This window comes from Oncorhynchus clarkii, chromosome 5 (assembly GCF_045791955.1).
Source record: "Oncorhynchus clarkii lewisi isolate Uvic-CL-2024 chromosome 5, UVic_Ocla_1.0, whole genome shotgun sequence".
In the NCBI taxonomy this organism is placed as follows: Eukaryota; Metazoa; Chordata; class Actinopteri; order Salmoniformes; family Salmonidae; genus Oncorhynchus; species Oncorhynchus clarkii.
This window is the reverse complement of record NC_092151.1, coordinates 21,995,339-22,008,613: the sequence shown is the minus strand read 5'-3', so window position 1 is coordinate 22,008,613 and position 13,275 is coordinate 21,995,339. Positions and strand designations below refer to the sequence as shown.

The window sequence follows — 13,275 nt, the reverse complement described above, 5'->3', positions numbered from 1 at the left end:
GGTTTGTTCTATGCTTGAGATAGACATGTTATAAACTCAATGATGAGGGGGATACAATGTATACTATTTTGCAAGGAGGGGATTGCCATTCTCTCTTTGGCATCAAAGCAGATCCTTTTTACATGCACACTGCAGTATCAGATATGTTATCAGTGTTTTCAGATACTATCTACTTCAAAGGTATTCAACTCCTATCCTACAAAGTCCGGAGCCTGCTGGTTTTATGTTCTACCTGATAATTACAGTAATTGCACCCACCTGGTGTTACATTTTTATTTAACCTTTATTTAACTAGGCAAGTCAGTTAAGAACAAATTCTTATTTACAATGACGGCCTACCCCGGCCAAACCCTAACCTGGACACAGTGCTGGGCCAATTGTGCGCCGCCCTATGGGACTCCCAATGTGATACAGCCTGGAATCGATCCAGGGTCTGTAGTGATGACCCTAGCACTGAGATGCAGTGCCTTACATTGCTGCGCCACTCGAGAGCCCAAATCAGTCCCTGATTAGAGGGGAACAATGAAAAAAATGCAGTGGAACTGGCTTCCAGGACCAGAGTTGAGATTGTGCATTCATACAGTGCATTCGGAAAGTATTCAGACTCCTTGACTTTTCCCACATTTTGTTACGTTACAGCCTGAAATAGCCGGAGCAGTTTAATTCCAAAACCAACAGCATCAAGAAAATAACAACTTGGGTACAAAACCCGACGCGCACCAGTCAACATGTGCACAAGCACTTACAAACAAACAATACCACACAAAGACATGGGGGGAACAGAGGGTTAAATACACAACACGTAATGAGGGAATGAAAACCAGCTGTGTGGGAAAACAAGACAAAACAAATGGAAAATGAAAAATGGATCGGCGATGGCTAGAAGAACGGTGACGTCGTCCGCTGAACACTGCCCGAACAATGAGAGGAACCGACTTCAGCAGAAGTCGTGACACAATATGTACATGTAGGTATAGTTAAAGTGACTATGCATAAATGATAAACAGAGAGTAGCAGGTGGGGGGTGGCGGGACACAATACAGATAGTCCGGGTAGCCAATGTGCTTGGGCACCGGTTATTTGGTCTAATTGAGGTAATATGTACAGTACATGCAGGTATAGTTAAAGTGACTATGCATAGATGATAAACAGAGAGTAGCAGCAGCGTAAAAGAGGGGTTGGGGCGGGACACAATACAAATAGTCCGGTTAGCCATTTGATTACCTGTTCAGGAGTCTTATGGCTTGGGGTTAAAACTGTTGAGAAGCCTTTTGGTCCTAGACTTGGCGTTACGGTACCGCTTGCCATGCGGTAGTAGAGAGAACAGTCTATGACTGGGGTGGCTGGGGTCTTGACAATTTTTAGGGCCTTTCTCTGACACCGCCTGGTGTAGAGGTCCTGGATGGCACGCAGCTTATCCCCAGTGATGTACTGCCCTGTACGCACTACCCTCTGTAGTGCCTTGCGGTCGGAGACCGAGCAGTTGCCATACCAGGCAGTGATGCAACCAGTCAGGATGCTCTCGATGTTGCAGCTGTAGAACCTTTTGAGGATCTGAGGACCCAGGCCAAATCTTTTTAGTTTCCTGATGGGGAATAGGCTTTGTTGTGCCCTCTTCACGACTGTCTTGGTGTGTTTGGACCATTCTAGTTTGTTGGTGATGTGGACACCAAGGAACTTGAAGCTCTCACCTGCTCCACTACAGCCCCGTCGATGAGAATGGGGGCATGCTCGGTCCTCTTTTTCCTGTCATCCACAATCATCTCTTTTGTTTTGATTACGTTGAGGGATAGGTTGTTATTCTGGCACCACCCGGCTAGGTCTCTGACCTCCTCCCTATAGGTTGTCTTGTCGTTGTCGGTGATCAGACTGTTATTAACAGCGAGAATCGCAGAATGGTGAACTTACTAAACGACTGAGAGTTTGACTGTGTGATATTAGATGGCTTCTTGTGTAAATATTTTCTGTCTGGATTTTAATGATTTGTTGTGTCATCTGCAAACTTAATGATGGTTTTGGAGTCGGGCCTGGCCACGCAGTCGTGGGTGAATAGGGAGTACAGGAGGGAACTGAGTTTTTCCCATTCTTCTCTGCAAATGCTCTCAAGCTCTGTCAGGATGGATGGGGAGCGTCGCTGCACAGCTATTTTCAGATCTCTCCAGAGATGTTCGATCGGGTTCAAGTCTGGGCTCTGGCTGGGCTACTCAAGGACATTCAGAGACTTGTCCTGAAGCCAGCCCTGCGTTGTCTTGGCTGTGCTCTTAGGGTCGTTGTCCTGTTGGAAGGATCTCTCTGTACTTTGCTCCGTTCATCTTTCCCTTGATCCTGACTAGTCTCTCAGTTCCTGCCGCTGAAAAACATCCCCACAGCATGATGCTGCCATGGTTTGAGAGTCCTTCAGGTGCAAACTCCAAGCGGGCTGTCATGTGCCCTTTACTGAGGAGTGGCTTCTGTCTGGCTACTCTACCATAAAGGCCTGATTTTTGGAGTGCTGCAGAGATGGTTGTCCTTCTGGAAGGTTCTCCCATCTCCACAGAGGAACTCTGGAGCTTTGTCAGAGTGACCATTGGGTTCTTGGTCACCTCCCTGACCAAGGCTATTCTCCAAAGATTGCTCAGTTTGGCCAGACGGCGAGGTTCCAAACTTCTTCCATTTAAGAATGATGGAGGCCACAGTGTTATTGGGGACCTTCAATGGTGCAGAGATGTTTTGGTACCCTTCCCTAGATCTGTGCCTCGACAAAATCCTGTCTCGGAGCTCTACGGACAATTCCTTCGACCTCATGGCTTGGTTTTTGCTCTGACATGCACTGTCAACTGTGGGACTTTATATAGACAGGTGTGTGCCATTCCAAATCATGTCCAATCAATTGCATTTACCACAGGTGGACTCCAATCAAGTTGTAGAAACATCTCAAGGATGATCAATGGAAACAGGATCCACCTGAGCTAAATTTCGAGTCTCATAGCAAAGGGTATGCAAATAAGGTATTTCTGTTTTTTATAAATTAGCAAACATTTCTAAAAACCTCTTTTTGATTTGTCATTATGGGGTATTTGTGTGTAGATTGATGAGGGAAAAAATAATTTAATCAATGTTAGAATAAGGCTGTAACATAACAAAATGTGGAAAAGGGAAGGGGTCTGAATACTTTCTGAATGCTCTGTGGATCTTATATAATACATTATATAATACATCCAATATAATACAGGTGGAATGTTGACTTGAGCATTGAGGATAGCATGGCCATGGCGTGACTAACATAGTGTCAAAAACACAACTCAGGTCAATAACTGAAATCTTAAATGGTTGAATCTTTCAGTGTTAATGCTAATTATCAAATACTGTTATTACATTTTCCTGGGCTGTTCATGGCTTCACATAAATCACAGATATTGGGGGTGGTATTTCACTGAAACATAAGATCCTCATGCCCTGTCCCTCACATCTGATTGACCACCCGACAAGAGAGGGAGCAGGGAACATTGATATACCCTGATCTTCCTAATATTGAGTTGCCCTGCCCACTCCACCAGGACATGGACTATATAAGGTGTTGAAAGCGATCCACAGGATTTTACAAGTTACATCAATAAGGGATCATAGCTTTCACCTGATCAGTCTATGTCCTGGAAAGGGCAGCTGTTCGTAGTGTTTTGTACACTCATTAAGTGTAGAATTAGCACACAGCCAAGGTTTGGATGGCAGGGACATCACTACCGTCAGCACAGTGGAGTCACAGAATCCCAACCCTTCTCTCCTTATCTTCTCCTACTCCTCTCCTCCCCTCCTTTTCTTTCCTATCCGTCCTCCCCCCTTGATTATTCCACTGTTCCAAAACATGTTGACATAGCATTATAGGGTTCTTCTGACTAGATAGATACCTCCTCTCCTCTCCTGTTTCCTCTCAGAAGAGTCAAAACTGAGAACGCTGTAGGACAGGCCAAAAGTGCCTGTCTGTTTTTAGCCTCCAACACCACCACGCCTGCCTGATGTGTTCCGTAACCCTCACCCCAGTTGGTGAAACCCTCACATAATACTTCACACTCCCTTTCTCCACATTCCCTAAACTGGAGGCTCCTAGGCGACTGAGAATATTACAACCATAACCCACAGGGGTCTTAAAAGGGTAGGATGAAGTTACCCGTAGACACTGATCTAAGTTCAGTTTTGTGTTTCCTTCCCTAATTGTTAAAGGCCCAGTGCAGTTAAAATTCAGGAACTTCTAATCAGCCTGTTTGCATGAGTGGGAGTTTCGGCTTCCCTGATGATATCACCAGGCGGTAAATTGGTTAATAGACCAATAACAAAGAGAGTTCCAAAACTCTGCCAATAACAGCAAGATTTAAGTTTTCTCCTCCCAACTCAGACCACTCTCAGACAGTCATAGTACAATTCTTTTAAAAGCTAATATTAAAAATATTACAATAAAGTACTTAATTGGTATCCAAATGATTTGATATAAAAACATCTGCATTGGGAAAGGGAGATACCTAGTCATTTTTACAACTGAATGCATTCAACTGAAATGTGTCTTATGCTTTTAACCCAACCCCTCTGAATCATAGAGGTGCAGGGGGCTGCCTTTAATCAACCTCCACAGCACCCAGGGAACAGTGGGTTAACTGCCTTGCACAGGAGCAGAACCACAGATTTTTACCTTGTCAGCTCTGGGATTTGATCCAGCAACCTTTAAGTTACTGACCCAACACTCTAACCACTAGGCTACCTGCCTTCACAGTTTGGATTTTAGAACAGTAATCTTTTCCTAGATATGTTTGTACATTGTTAACGGTTGTAGTAGGAGACTATATCTGAGAAAGAACCCCTGTCATGTGCTCCAACAGCAACCCCCACCCCTCTCCTTGAGTCTTATATTCCCTGTCCAGTATCTGTTTCACATTGCGAATGGAAGGACATTAGCAGATGACACTTTGACATTCAAGTCTCACCAAGACCTGAGAGAGACCCTGTAGGCAGAAATATGATCCTAATTTTAATGTGAAATAAATGTATTGAATTTGATTGGCTTGCATGACTACAGGCTCACTCTACTCTTGCACACTGAGAAGAGAAAGAGAAAGAGAGAGAGGCTCTGACCACTGGTGCTGTCCATGGTGCCGGACTTTGAGAAAATTGATAATAAGCATGATACTCCCTTGTTAATTATGCACCGCTAAATGACATTCTACATGTGTCAATTTCAATCCTTCTTATCTACCCTTGTTGTGTCAGACTGGCAGACAGCACCGTGCCAATGGATACAGGCTGGTGACAAGTATTATTTTTAGACCTGCCAAAAAAAATATTTAAAAAGAAGTGGGCGTCTTTTCTGCTGATACTGCTGCAACTGAATATGACGTCTATAGGTAGCCTACACACCCTGGGTCAGGATACACTTTTCCCCCACGAAAAATAGTTTTACAGCTATAGTTATTGGTCCTGTACTTCAACATTAGTGTCAACTGTCAAGGGATGACACATTTTGAAACCCTGGATGCCGTTCTTTCTATTTCAAGATTACGCTGAGCACAAAATCTCTGAGCAAGTTCTCCAACTTGGAATGTCATCAACGTTGCTCTGCGGAGTGCCGATAAGAAGCCATTGAAAATAGATGAGAAGATCCTGCTACAATGGATACAATGGAAACGGTGGAATGTATCAGGATAGATCCAGATACTCTGACAATGCTAGAGGATGACGTGGACATCACAGAGGGAGTCTGCCAAATCAATGACGAGGTTGAGGATCTCCGCAACAGGTAGCAGCCTATATCCTACATAATTTCTGACATTCTGTACAGCCTACTAGAAGTGAAATCTTGGAGTCTTTTTCCAAAGTACACTGGCGGTCAGTTTTAGAACACCTACTCATTCAAGGGTTCTTCTTTATTTCTACTATTTTCTACATTGTAGAATAATACTGAAGACATCAAAACTATGAAATAACACATATGGAATCATGTAGTAACCAAAGAAGTGTTAAACAAATCTAAAAATATTTTAGATTTTAGATTCTTCAAATAGTCACCCTTTGCCTTGATGACAGCTTTGCACACTCTTGAATGAGTAGGTGTTCTAAAACTTTTGACCGGCAGTGTACATTCGCAAAAAACCTTAGCTCCTCCTTCGTCGAGATCACATTAGTGTGGATGAATAGTTAAGGAGATAATTAAATCATTTGATAAATGATTGAAAATGATTGCTGTCTCTGAGAATTCCACTTTGTCGAGATAAATCAGAGTTCAATCCATAGTAGACAGACAGACAGACAGACAGACAGACAGACAGACAGACAGACAGACAGACAGACAGACAGAGGGGCAGGGGTAGAGGGATCGTCACATACATAAGGCTTTCATTTCAAGTCATTCTTTATTCTAATTTCTTGATGTGCCTCAAAATGGGAAAATGTAAATTTGCCCCAGTACCTCACCATGTTATCTGTATTATCCCATCTCTTCCAGTTTGCGGTTGGCGGTTCAGGATGAGGCGGTGCGTCCCAAGATGCAGTGCTTAATGATGGACCCCTCCTTCTCCATGGTTACCGTGCAGGGCGAGGACAGCGGCATCCAATGGGAGACCAGCTCCAGCCGCTGCTCCACCCCTTGGGGTTCCGAAGCCGAACCCACCCCTACCATCGCCTCGGAATTCTGCTTTCCCAATGAAAGGTCTGTTTCACCTGGATTAGGATCTGGAACAGCAGGTAAAATAACCTTTGTCATGGATGAGGCAATGATGGTGAGGAGGCCAAGGATGAAAATAAGTTGTGGAGGAGGACGCAGGAGCCGGGCTGACAGACGGGGACAGACTCCTCTGCCCACAGGTGATGACTTAGGTGAGGTCACTGAAAGAAATTAGGTAATGCCTCAAACTCTGATATGCTCAAACTGTAATCTATTGAGACACATTTTTGGATATTTTTCCTTCCTCAGGTGAGTTGGTTGAGAAGCCAGAGCTAGTGGAGGTCTCCCTGCCCAATGTGAGGGCAGAGGGAGATGGGGAGGAGGAGGAAACGACAGATCCCAAAGAGGAGAAGAAGCAGAGTTTGTTCCGCCTGGTGTCAGAAGGCTCAGAGATCCTGAACATCATGGTTCCTCCCAGGCTGGTGAGCATAGACGAGGAGGAGAGCCAAGTCATGGTGGACAACCTGTCTTACCTGGAGGAATCCACCTTCACCAAACCCAGTAACGAAATCATAGAAGAGGTGACAAACACAATTTAATTAGATCTGTAGACCTTACTCTGTGTATCCATCCATCCATTCAGTCATTCATTCATTTATTTGCTCATTCACTTGTTTGTTTATTCATTCACTGATCCATTCATTCAGGTGTTTGAGGAGGACACCACACCATCAGTGGGAGGTGGAGATCAAACGGTGGAACACACTGACTCCTCCCATCTCACCAGGCCTGATCAGACTGACCCTCCTGGGGCTCCGGTGGCAAAGCAGCCCAGACGAGGAGCCACCAGTGACATGGACTACTTTGAGACATTTACTCAGATGGATGAGCCTGCTCCAGGAGGCCCCACCATGATTGAAGAAGGACAGAAGGAGGAGGAAGCAGACTGTGGAGAGGAAAACCAGCAGGTGAGTGAGGAGCCGGAACAGCTCCAAGATACCGCACCTGTGACCGAAGACCTGGGAGGTTCCAACACAGGCGTTAGCGGAGAAGAAATCTCCAGTGACCATCTAGATGAGGTGTTCTACGGCGGTATGGACAATATTCCTTCTAATAACTATCTGGAAGTAGAGGAGGGCGCAGTAGACAAGTCACCCAAGTCCCCCCTCAAGGAGAGTGGATCGGCCCTCTTCGGCAGCGAGGAAACCGTCCTCACCCCCATCTTCCTCCCCTCGGGACCCCCCAAAATCATCAACCCCACTCTGCTAGAAGAGCCTACGGCCATGGCCTTCCTTTACACAGACCTGTATGAAGAGGCGGTGGGCAGCAGGGAAGGAGTGAAGGAGGAAGACACTGAGAGTATGACCTCTGAAAGGTCCTTCCACAGCAGACACTCAGACCGGGAGGCCAGGGGGTACCTGGAGAAGTTTGTCCTGAAGGACGAGACTCCCATGGTGGAGCTGGAAGGGGAACCGGCAGTAGAGGAAGGCTTCAGAACTTGGGCACAGGAACTGTACACGCTGGACAGCTTTCTCTCCCAGCCTGATGATAGAGAGATAGAAGGGGAGATCCAGGAGTCTGAGCATGACATGACAGATTTTTTCCGGACGAACGCCAGTTCCTCTCCATCTGATGATCGGTACATCCCATCACTGGATAAAGAAAAGAACCATGCAGAACCTGTGAAGGAGGACAAACATGTTAAGGCAGACAATGTTTTAAAGACGGTGCAGGAAGCACCTCAGCTTCAAGTGTTTAAAGAAGTGAAAACCACAGAGGAGGAGAACAAGAGTCAGGGCGTTGTCACAGATTTAAATGATCCACCACTTTCTGACCCAGAGTCTTTCTCTGAGAGGGCTGGTGGGAGGAGTGTCACTGAGCCCCCCACAGATAAAGACCTCTCATACAAACATGATGCTCCCACAGTGGAACTACAAAAACTCCCACCTCTGAGTGACAGTGGCACAAATCAGGAAGCTCCAAAGCCAGTAGCCCCCCCTAGAAGGAAGCCAGCTGCACCTCACAAGAGCTCTCTGAAACTAGCGCCACTGGTTCGAGCCCAGACCCCAGTTGAGATCCTAGAGGGAGGAGGAGATAGAGGGAAGGAAGAGAGGGAGGAGGAGAAAGAGAAGGCTTCACCAGCTGAGACTGCTGATGAAGGAGAGGGGGATGGAGAGACAGGACAGAGGGAGGAGGAGAAAGATATGACAACACCAGTTGACGGCTCATCCTCATTTTACCAATCCCAGATTACGCTGCTCTCAAGTATAGCTACTGAACCAGTAAAAGCAGAGGATAAAAAGACTGAATTGGCTGAAGGAAACACAGAACCACCTCAGGCTGAGGAGAGTGACAGCCCCAAGCCAGAGGCTGACCCGGTATTGACAGGACAGGACAGTAAAACAGAACCAGCTAAAGGAGAGGCTGAACCAGCTGAGTCAGCCAAGCTAGAAGTTGAACCTACAACAGGACCTAGCCAGACCACTCCTTCCGTTCCTGCCCCAGTGAATGACCCAGCCAAAGTTGGCGGCGGATGCATCATCCTTTAACCTTATTAGGGGGAAAATACTATGTCCTTTTTAGACTTATTGGCTTTATGCTGCAGCAATTTGAAATTGAGAGGTCAAATGGTGAATTGAAGTCAAAATTACAGAACTTCATATTTTTTTCTCAACCTGGTCTCAGAGCATTTCGTACTATTCTGTACATAAATCCGAAACACTGCATTTAGTATGATATGTTATGGGTCGCATGGTATGTATTAATTTGTGGATGATATGTTACAAATTACAATTTGTATTATATTTTATGAATTTGCAGAATGTACAGTATGTTACAAATTTTCAAACTGTATGATATGTAATGAATTCTAGATAGGTGGCTAGTGGCTAACGTTAGCTAGCTGGCTAACATTAGGTAGGCTAGGGGTTAGGGTTAAGTTTAGAAGTTCGGTTAAAGACTTAATGTTAGGGTTAGGGGAAGGGTTAGCTAAAAGGGTTAAGGTTGGGGAAGGGTTAGCTAACATGCTAAGTAGTTGCAAAGTAGCTAAAGTACCAAGTAATTGAAAAGTTGCAAATTAATTAAATGCTAAAGTTGTCTGTGATGTGAAATTGCAACCATTGGGTTGCTAGACGTTCACGCTATATGCCCACCGACCATCCCAACTAACCATCCTACTTTAATTTTTGCCTTAAGTAACCATCTGTCTTACGTAAACATACTAACATACAATATTATACTGATTTTAGTGTCCTGGATTTACATTTACTATGTTACGTCTATCAGATCAGGCTGTTTTTTCTGGATATTTATTTTTATGCATACTTGCTTATTTTACCATTTTTAAACCGTAGCACAGTAGCACTTTTTGGTCTGGTTTCCCGGGCCCAGCCTAAACACTTTCAACTGAGATTCTCTATTAAGCAGTCAGTCAGACTCATAGGTAATTGTTAGGTTATTACCATTTAACCATTTAATTTCTAAATAAATATCTGATCATTTCTGAACTGTAAAATAAAGTTCTACCCATTTTCCTCTCCTTTTGTATCTAAGAGAGAAGAGTGTACCGTATAGCCGCTGCTCCAGATCATCCAATCTCCTCTGTGTTGATGGATGGTGGCCAGTTGAAAAAAACCTGTGTGTGTGTGTTAGAAATAGGAGGTATGAATCACGGAAGGGGAGGGGGGAATTGGAGAGGTGGGGTTTGTCAAATGAGTAGCCTCTTATACACATTGATGACCTTATAGGAAGGGAGTGTGTGTGTGTTGTCTTAAGTGCACCCCTTGCCTCCACTCACTGTAAAGGGTTATAAATAACCATCCTTGGCCTGAGCCTGACAACCCCCATCTTGACACCGAGTCTCTGTAACCCTGTTCTCTTCTCAGATTGGTCTAGTAACCATCTTCTTGGATTGGCTCCCACTGCAAAGAACCTTGCAGCATAAACACATAGTGTGATATGTACTGTATGTTCAGGTTTCTTATTCCACGTGAAGTATGGATGGTAATTAAATATAAGTTTACACGTTTATCCAAGTGTTCCTTGTGTGTCAGCTTGTTGTTGTGGATGCTCTAACTGAAGACTGAAGCAGCTGCCAACTCAATCTGAGGAACTGAAGTAGATCTGCATACCTGCTCCCTTTCTTGTATTCATGCAGTATTCCTCTTCATTCTCCTATTCATCATGTGTATCTTCCCCTGTGAAGAGTTGATGTGCTTTTCACAGTTTTTCAAAGGGTTTTGCATTGTATTGTGTTATATGGGGCTATAACAGAGATTTTGATAACACATTCACATCACCATCAGCGTGTTTTATTTCATTTTTAGTTTCAGGTGAGATTGTAACATTTTGTTAACATTTTGTTGAAAGGCTTTTAGTGCCATCTTCAGGCCAAATGGAAAATCGTACGGTCTTTCCTGCACCAGAACGGTAAACGGTAATGCACCAACTGTGCGGTGTGCGCTAGTTACCACAAACACAAGGTCAAAATTACCCAAATTTTATGAGAAAAAAATAGATTTTTGATCTTAATTTAGGTTAGGGTTAGGCATACGGTTGGCAGTGTGGTTAAGTTTAAGGTTAGGTTTAAAAATACATTGTAGAAATAGGAGAGGTTTATGACTGTAGTTACTAGTAAAGACTAAACTGCAGTTTAACACCAGGAAATTCCAAATGTCAAGGCAGCAACATTTTCAAATCAAATGAAAACAAAACTATTGAATTAGTCGTTAATTTCATTATTCTCTCTGGTAAATTTTATATACACAAAAACACATATTTAAAATATATTTTTACTTGAAATCCAATATTTAATAAAATATCTAGAATTAGTCAATAATTTTTAAAAATATATATATATTTTCTTCTTCTTTTTTTTTTTCTTCTATTGACTAATATATTCTTACAACTCTATCATAGGTTTGTACTACTGTAACCCCTGTACTTTATTGTATTTATTTTACTTTAATTTATGAAACTCAGTTCTTGTTATTACATTTTTCTACTTTTAATATTATTTTATGTTTTTCAGAGAAAATATACGTGCAGTGATGTCTTATGTTTTTTTTGTTGTATTGTAATTTGAAATGTTACAATATAATATATATATATTTTTGAAAAGCAACATTATAGTCCTAGCAGCAGCATTAAGACTTCCGGTTTTCGTATTTTGCCTTCAAAATAAAAGTCCATGGTAAAACGCTGTGTGGATGATACAAATCCCCCCCAAAATTGCAGCTTTGCATAGCGCGTAATGTAAAAATTATGTACAAAATATATAATTACATGGGAGAAAATCTAAACTAAAGATAATTACTATATATAAGATAAATAATATTATAAGGTGAAGCACATTGAAAAATGGTTGGAGCTTAAGTATAGTAAATAACAATAATGGCCTACTGGTAAAAAGTATATTCAAAAACAATTTAAAAATATATATAATTATTTTGATTGTATGATTCTTGTTAATTTATTGGTGCTATCGTTCAAGGATTATATTTTGAAATGTAATGTTTTAAAAAAAGTATTTCTGTATTTTAGTTCTATTGCACAAACAAACTGAACTGTAGAGGGAAAAGGATCGATTGTGGGTCCATAAAACCAGGGTCTAGTTTGAACAAAAAGCAAGTACATAGCATGTGTTACAGGACTTTTACTGTGGTCAAACATCTTAAAATGGAACGCCTGGACACTATACGGTACAAATATAGCACTGTACAGGCAAAATTATCGATAGTGTGTCCATAGAACCCGGGTCCAGTCTACTCACTAGAATCTACCTTTTCCTGGTGAGCACCTAGCTATTTTATGAGGCAACAATATGTCACACAATCACAAAAACCATAACCCACATCCCTGCTACTTTCAATCCAAAAACCCAAGTCCAAGATACAAACCTTTTGATGAATTGCGACTAGGGTTGGTTGAAGAAAAGTGCTGTTAACCTCCGTGATAACCATTGATAGACTACAGGCATAATTGTGGTGATACTAACCAGCAGCATGATCTTACTATGACACAGCTTCAAAAAATTATATTTTATTTGTCTAAAAAAAACGCTTGACCTAATGTATGTTTTGGCAGTGTTGTGGCTTTACATTCATTAATCTGATGACTGTTCTTTATCGAATCAAATAACTATGTTTAATTGTTACCCGATTAAATTAATCATGTAACAATTGACTCATTAGGAATTTGGGGCACCTCGAGAGCGGTTGTTTAAAGCGTTACCATCTCCCGAATTAAACTCTAAAGGTCTTGACCTATCACATCCAACAGTCAACGTATTAAATCATGACCTCTTATCGTATCATCATTCTGAACAGTCCTAACCTTCTTGGATCTGCAAAACCCCAGCCGTACTTATGATTCAGTGCTACACAAATTGGTTTAATTATTTATTTTCTAGCTAACTAAATAATAACACAGAATAAACATACACACTTAATAAATGAGAAAAAGGTTCCTAGCAGACTGACACAATATGGTAGCTTTTTACACAATGACATGGAGAGGGAGAGAGAGAGAGAAAAAGAAAGAGACTTATTGTTGATCCATTTTAGAAACTATTCTCACAGTAATCATATACTTTGCACACAAAGTAAGAAATCATGAATGTATTTACGTGTGACTTCCTTCGTTTACCATTT

The 13,275-nt window shown here is 42.4% G+C and overlaps 2 protein-coding genes across 3 annotated transcripts in view; one reads left to right on the top strand and one right to left on the bottom strand.

Annotated features, from left to right (window-relative positions):
- The window catches only part of LOC139408524 (homer protein homolog 1-like), a 41,110-nt gene extending 30,837 nt beyond the window's left edge, over positions 1 to 10,273 (bottom strand). The window contains exon 1 of the mRNA XM_071152513.1: positions 10,192 to 10,273. The gene's annotated coding sequence lies outside the window, so the exon portion shown is untranslated. The remainder of the gene's footprint in view (positions 1 to 10,191) is intronic.
- LOC139408523 (cardiomyopathy-associated protein 5) lies at positions 5,035 to 10,652 on the top strand. Of its 2 annotated transcripts, none has more exons than XM_071152510.1 (4): positions 5,035 to 5,761; positions 6,467 to 6,837; positions 6,935 to 7,206; positions 7,333 to 10,652. In XM_071152510.1, the coding sequence occupies exons 1-4, from the start codon at positions 5,634 to 5,636 to the stop codon at positions 9,172 to 9,174; spliced, it is 2,613 nt and encodes an 870-aa protein (XP_071008611.1). In that variant the 5' UTR covers positions 5,035 to 5,633; the 3' UTR covers positions 9,175 to 10,652. The 2 variants fall into 2 exon arrangements, with proteins under 2 accessions (XP_071008611.1, XP_071008610.1); XM_071152509.1 differs by having other exon boundaries at positions 5,049 to 5,761; positions 6,467 to 6,842; positions 6,940 to 7,206.
- Positions 10,653 to 13,275: the final 2,623 nt, after the last annotated feature.

What these genes read in the sequence shown, in the direction of transcription:
- LOC139408523 (XM_071152510.1), top strand. Translation starts at nt 5,634, where the DNA reads ATGGATACAATGGAAACGGTGGAATGTATCAGGATAGATCCAGATACT. An exon ending in GTTGAGGATCTCCGCAACAG is followed by an intron (nt 5,762 to 6,466) that starts GTAGCAGCCTAT and finishes CATCTCTTCCAG; the next exon opens with TTTGCGGTTGGCGGTTCAGG. An exon ending in GTAACGAAATCATAGAAGAG is followed by an intron (nt 7,207 to 7,332) that starts GTGACAAACACA and finishes CCATTCATTCAG; the next exon opens with GTGTTTGAGGAGGACACCAC.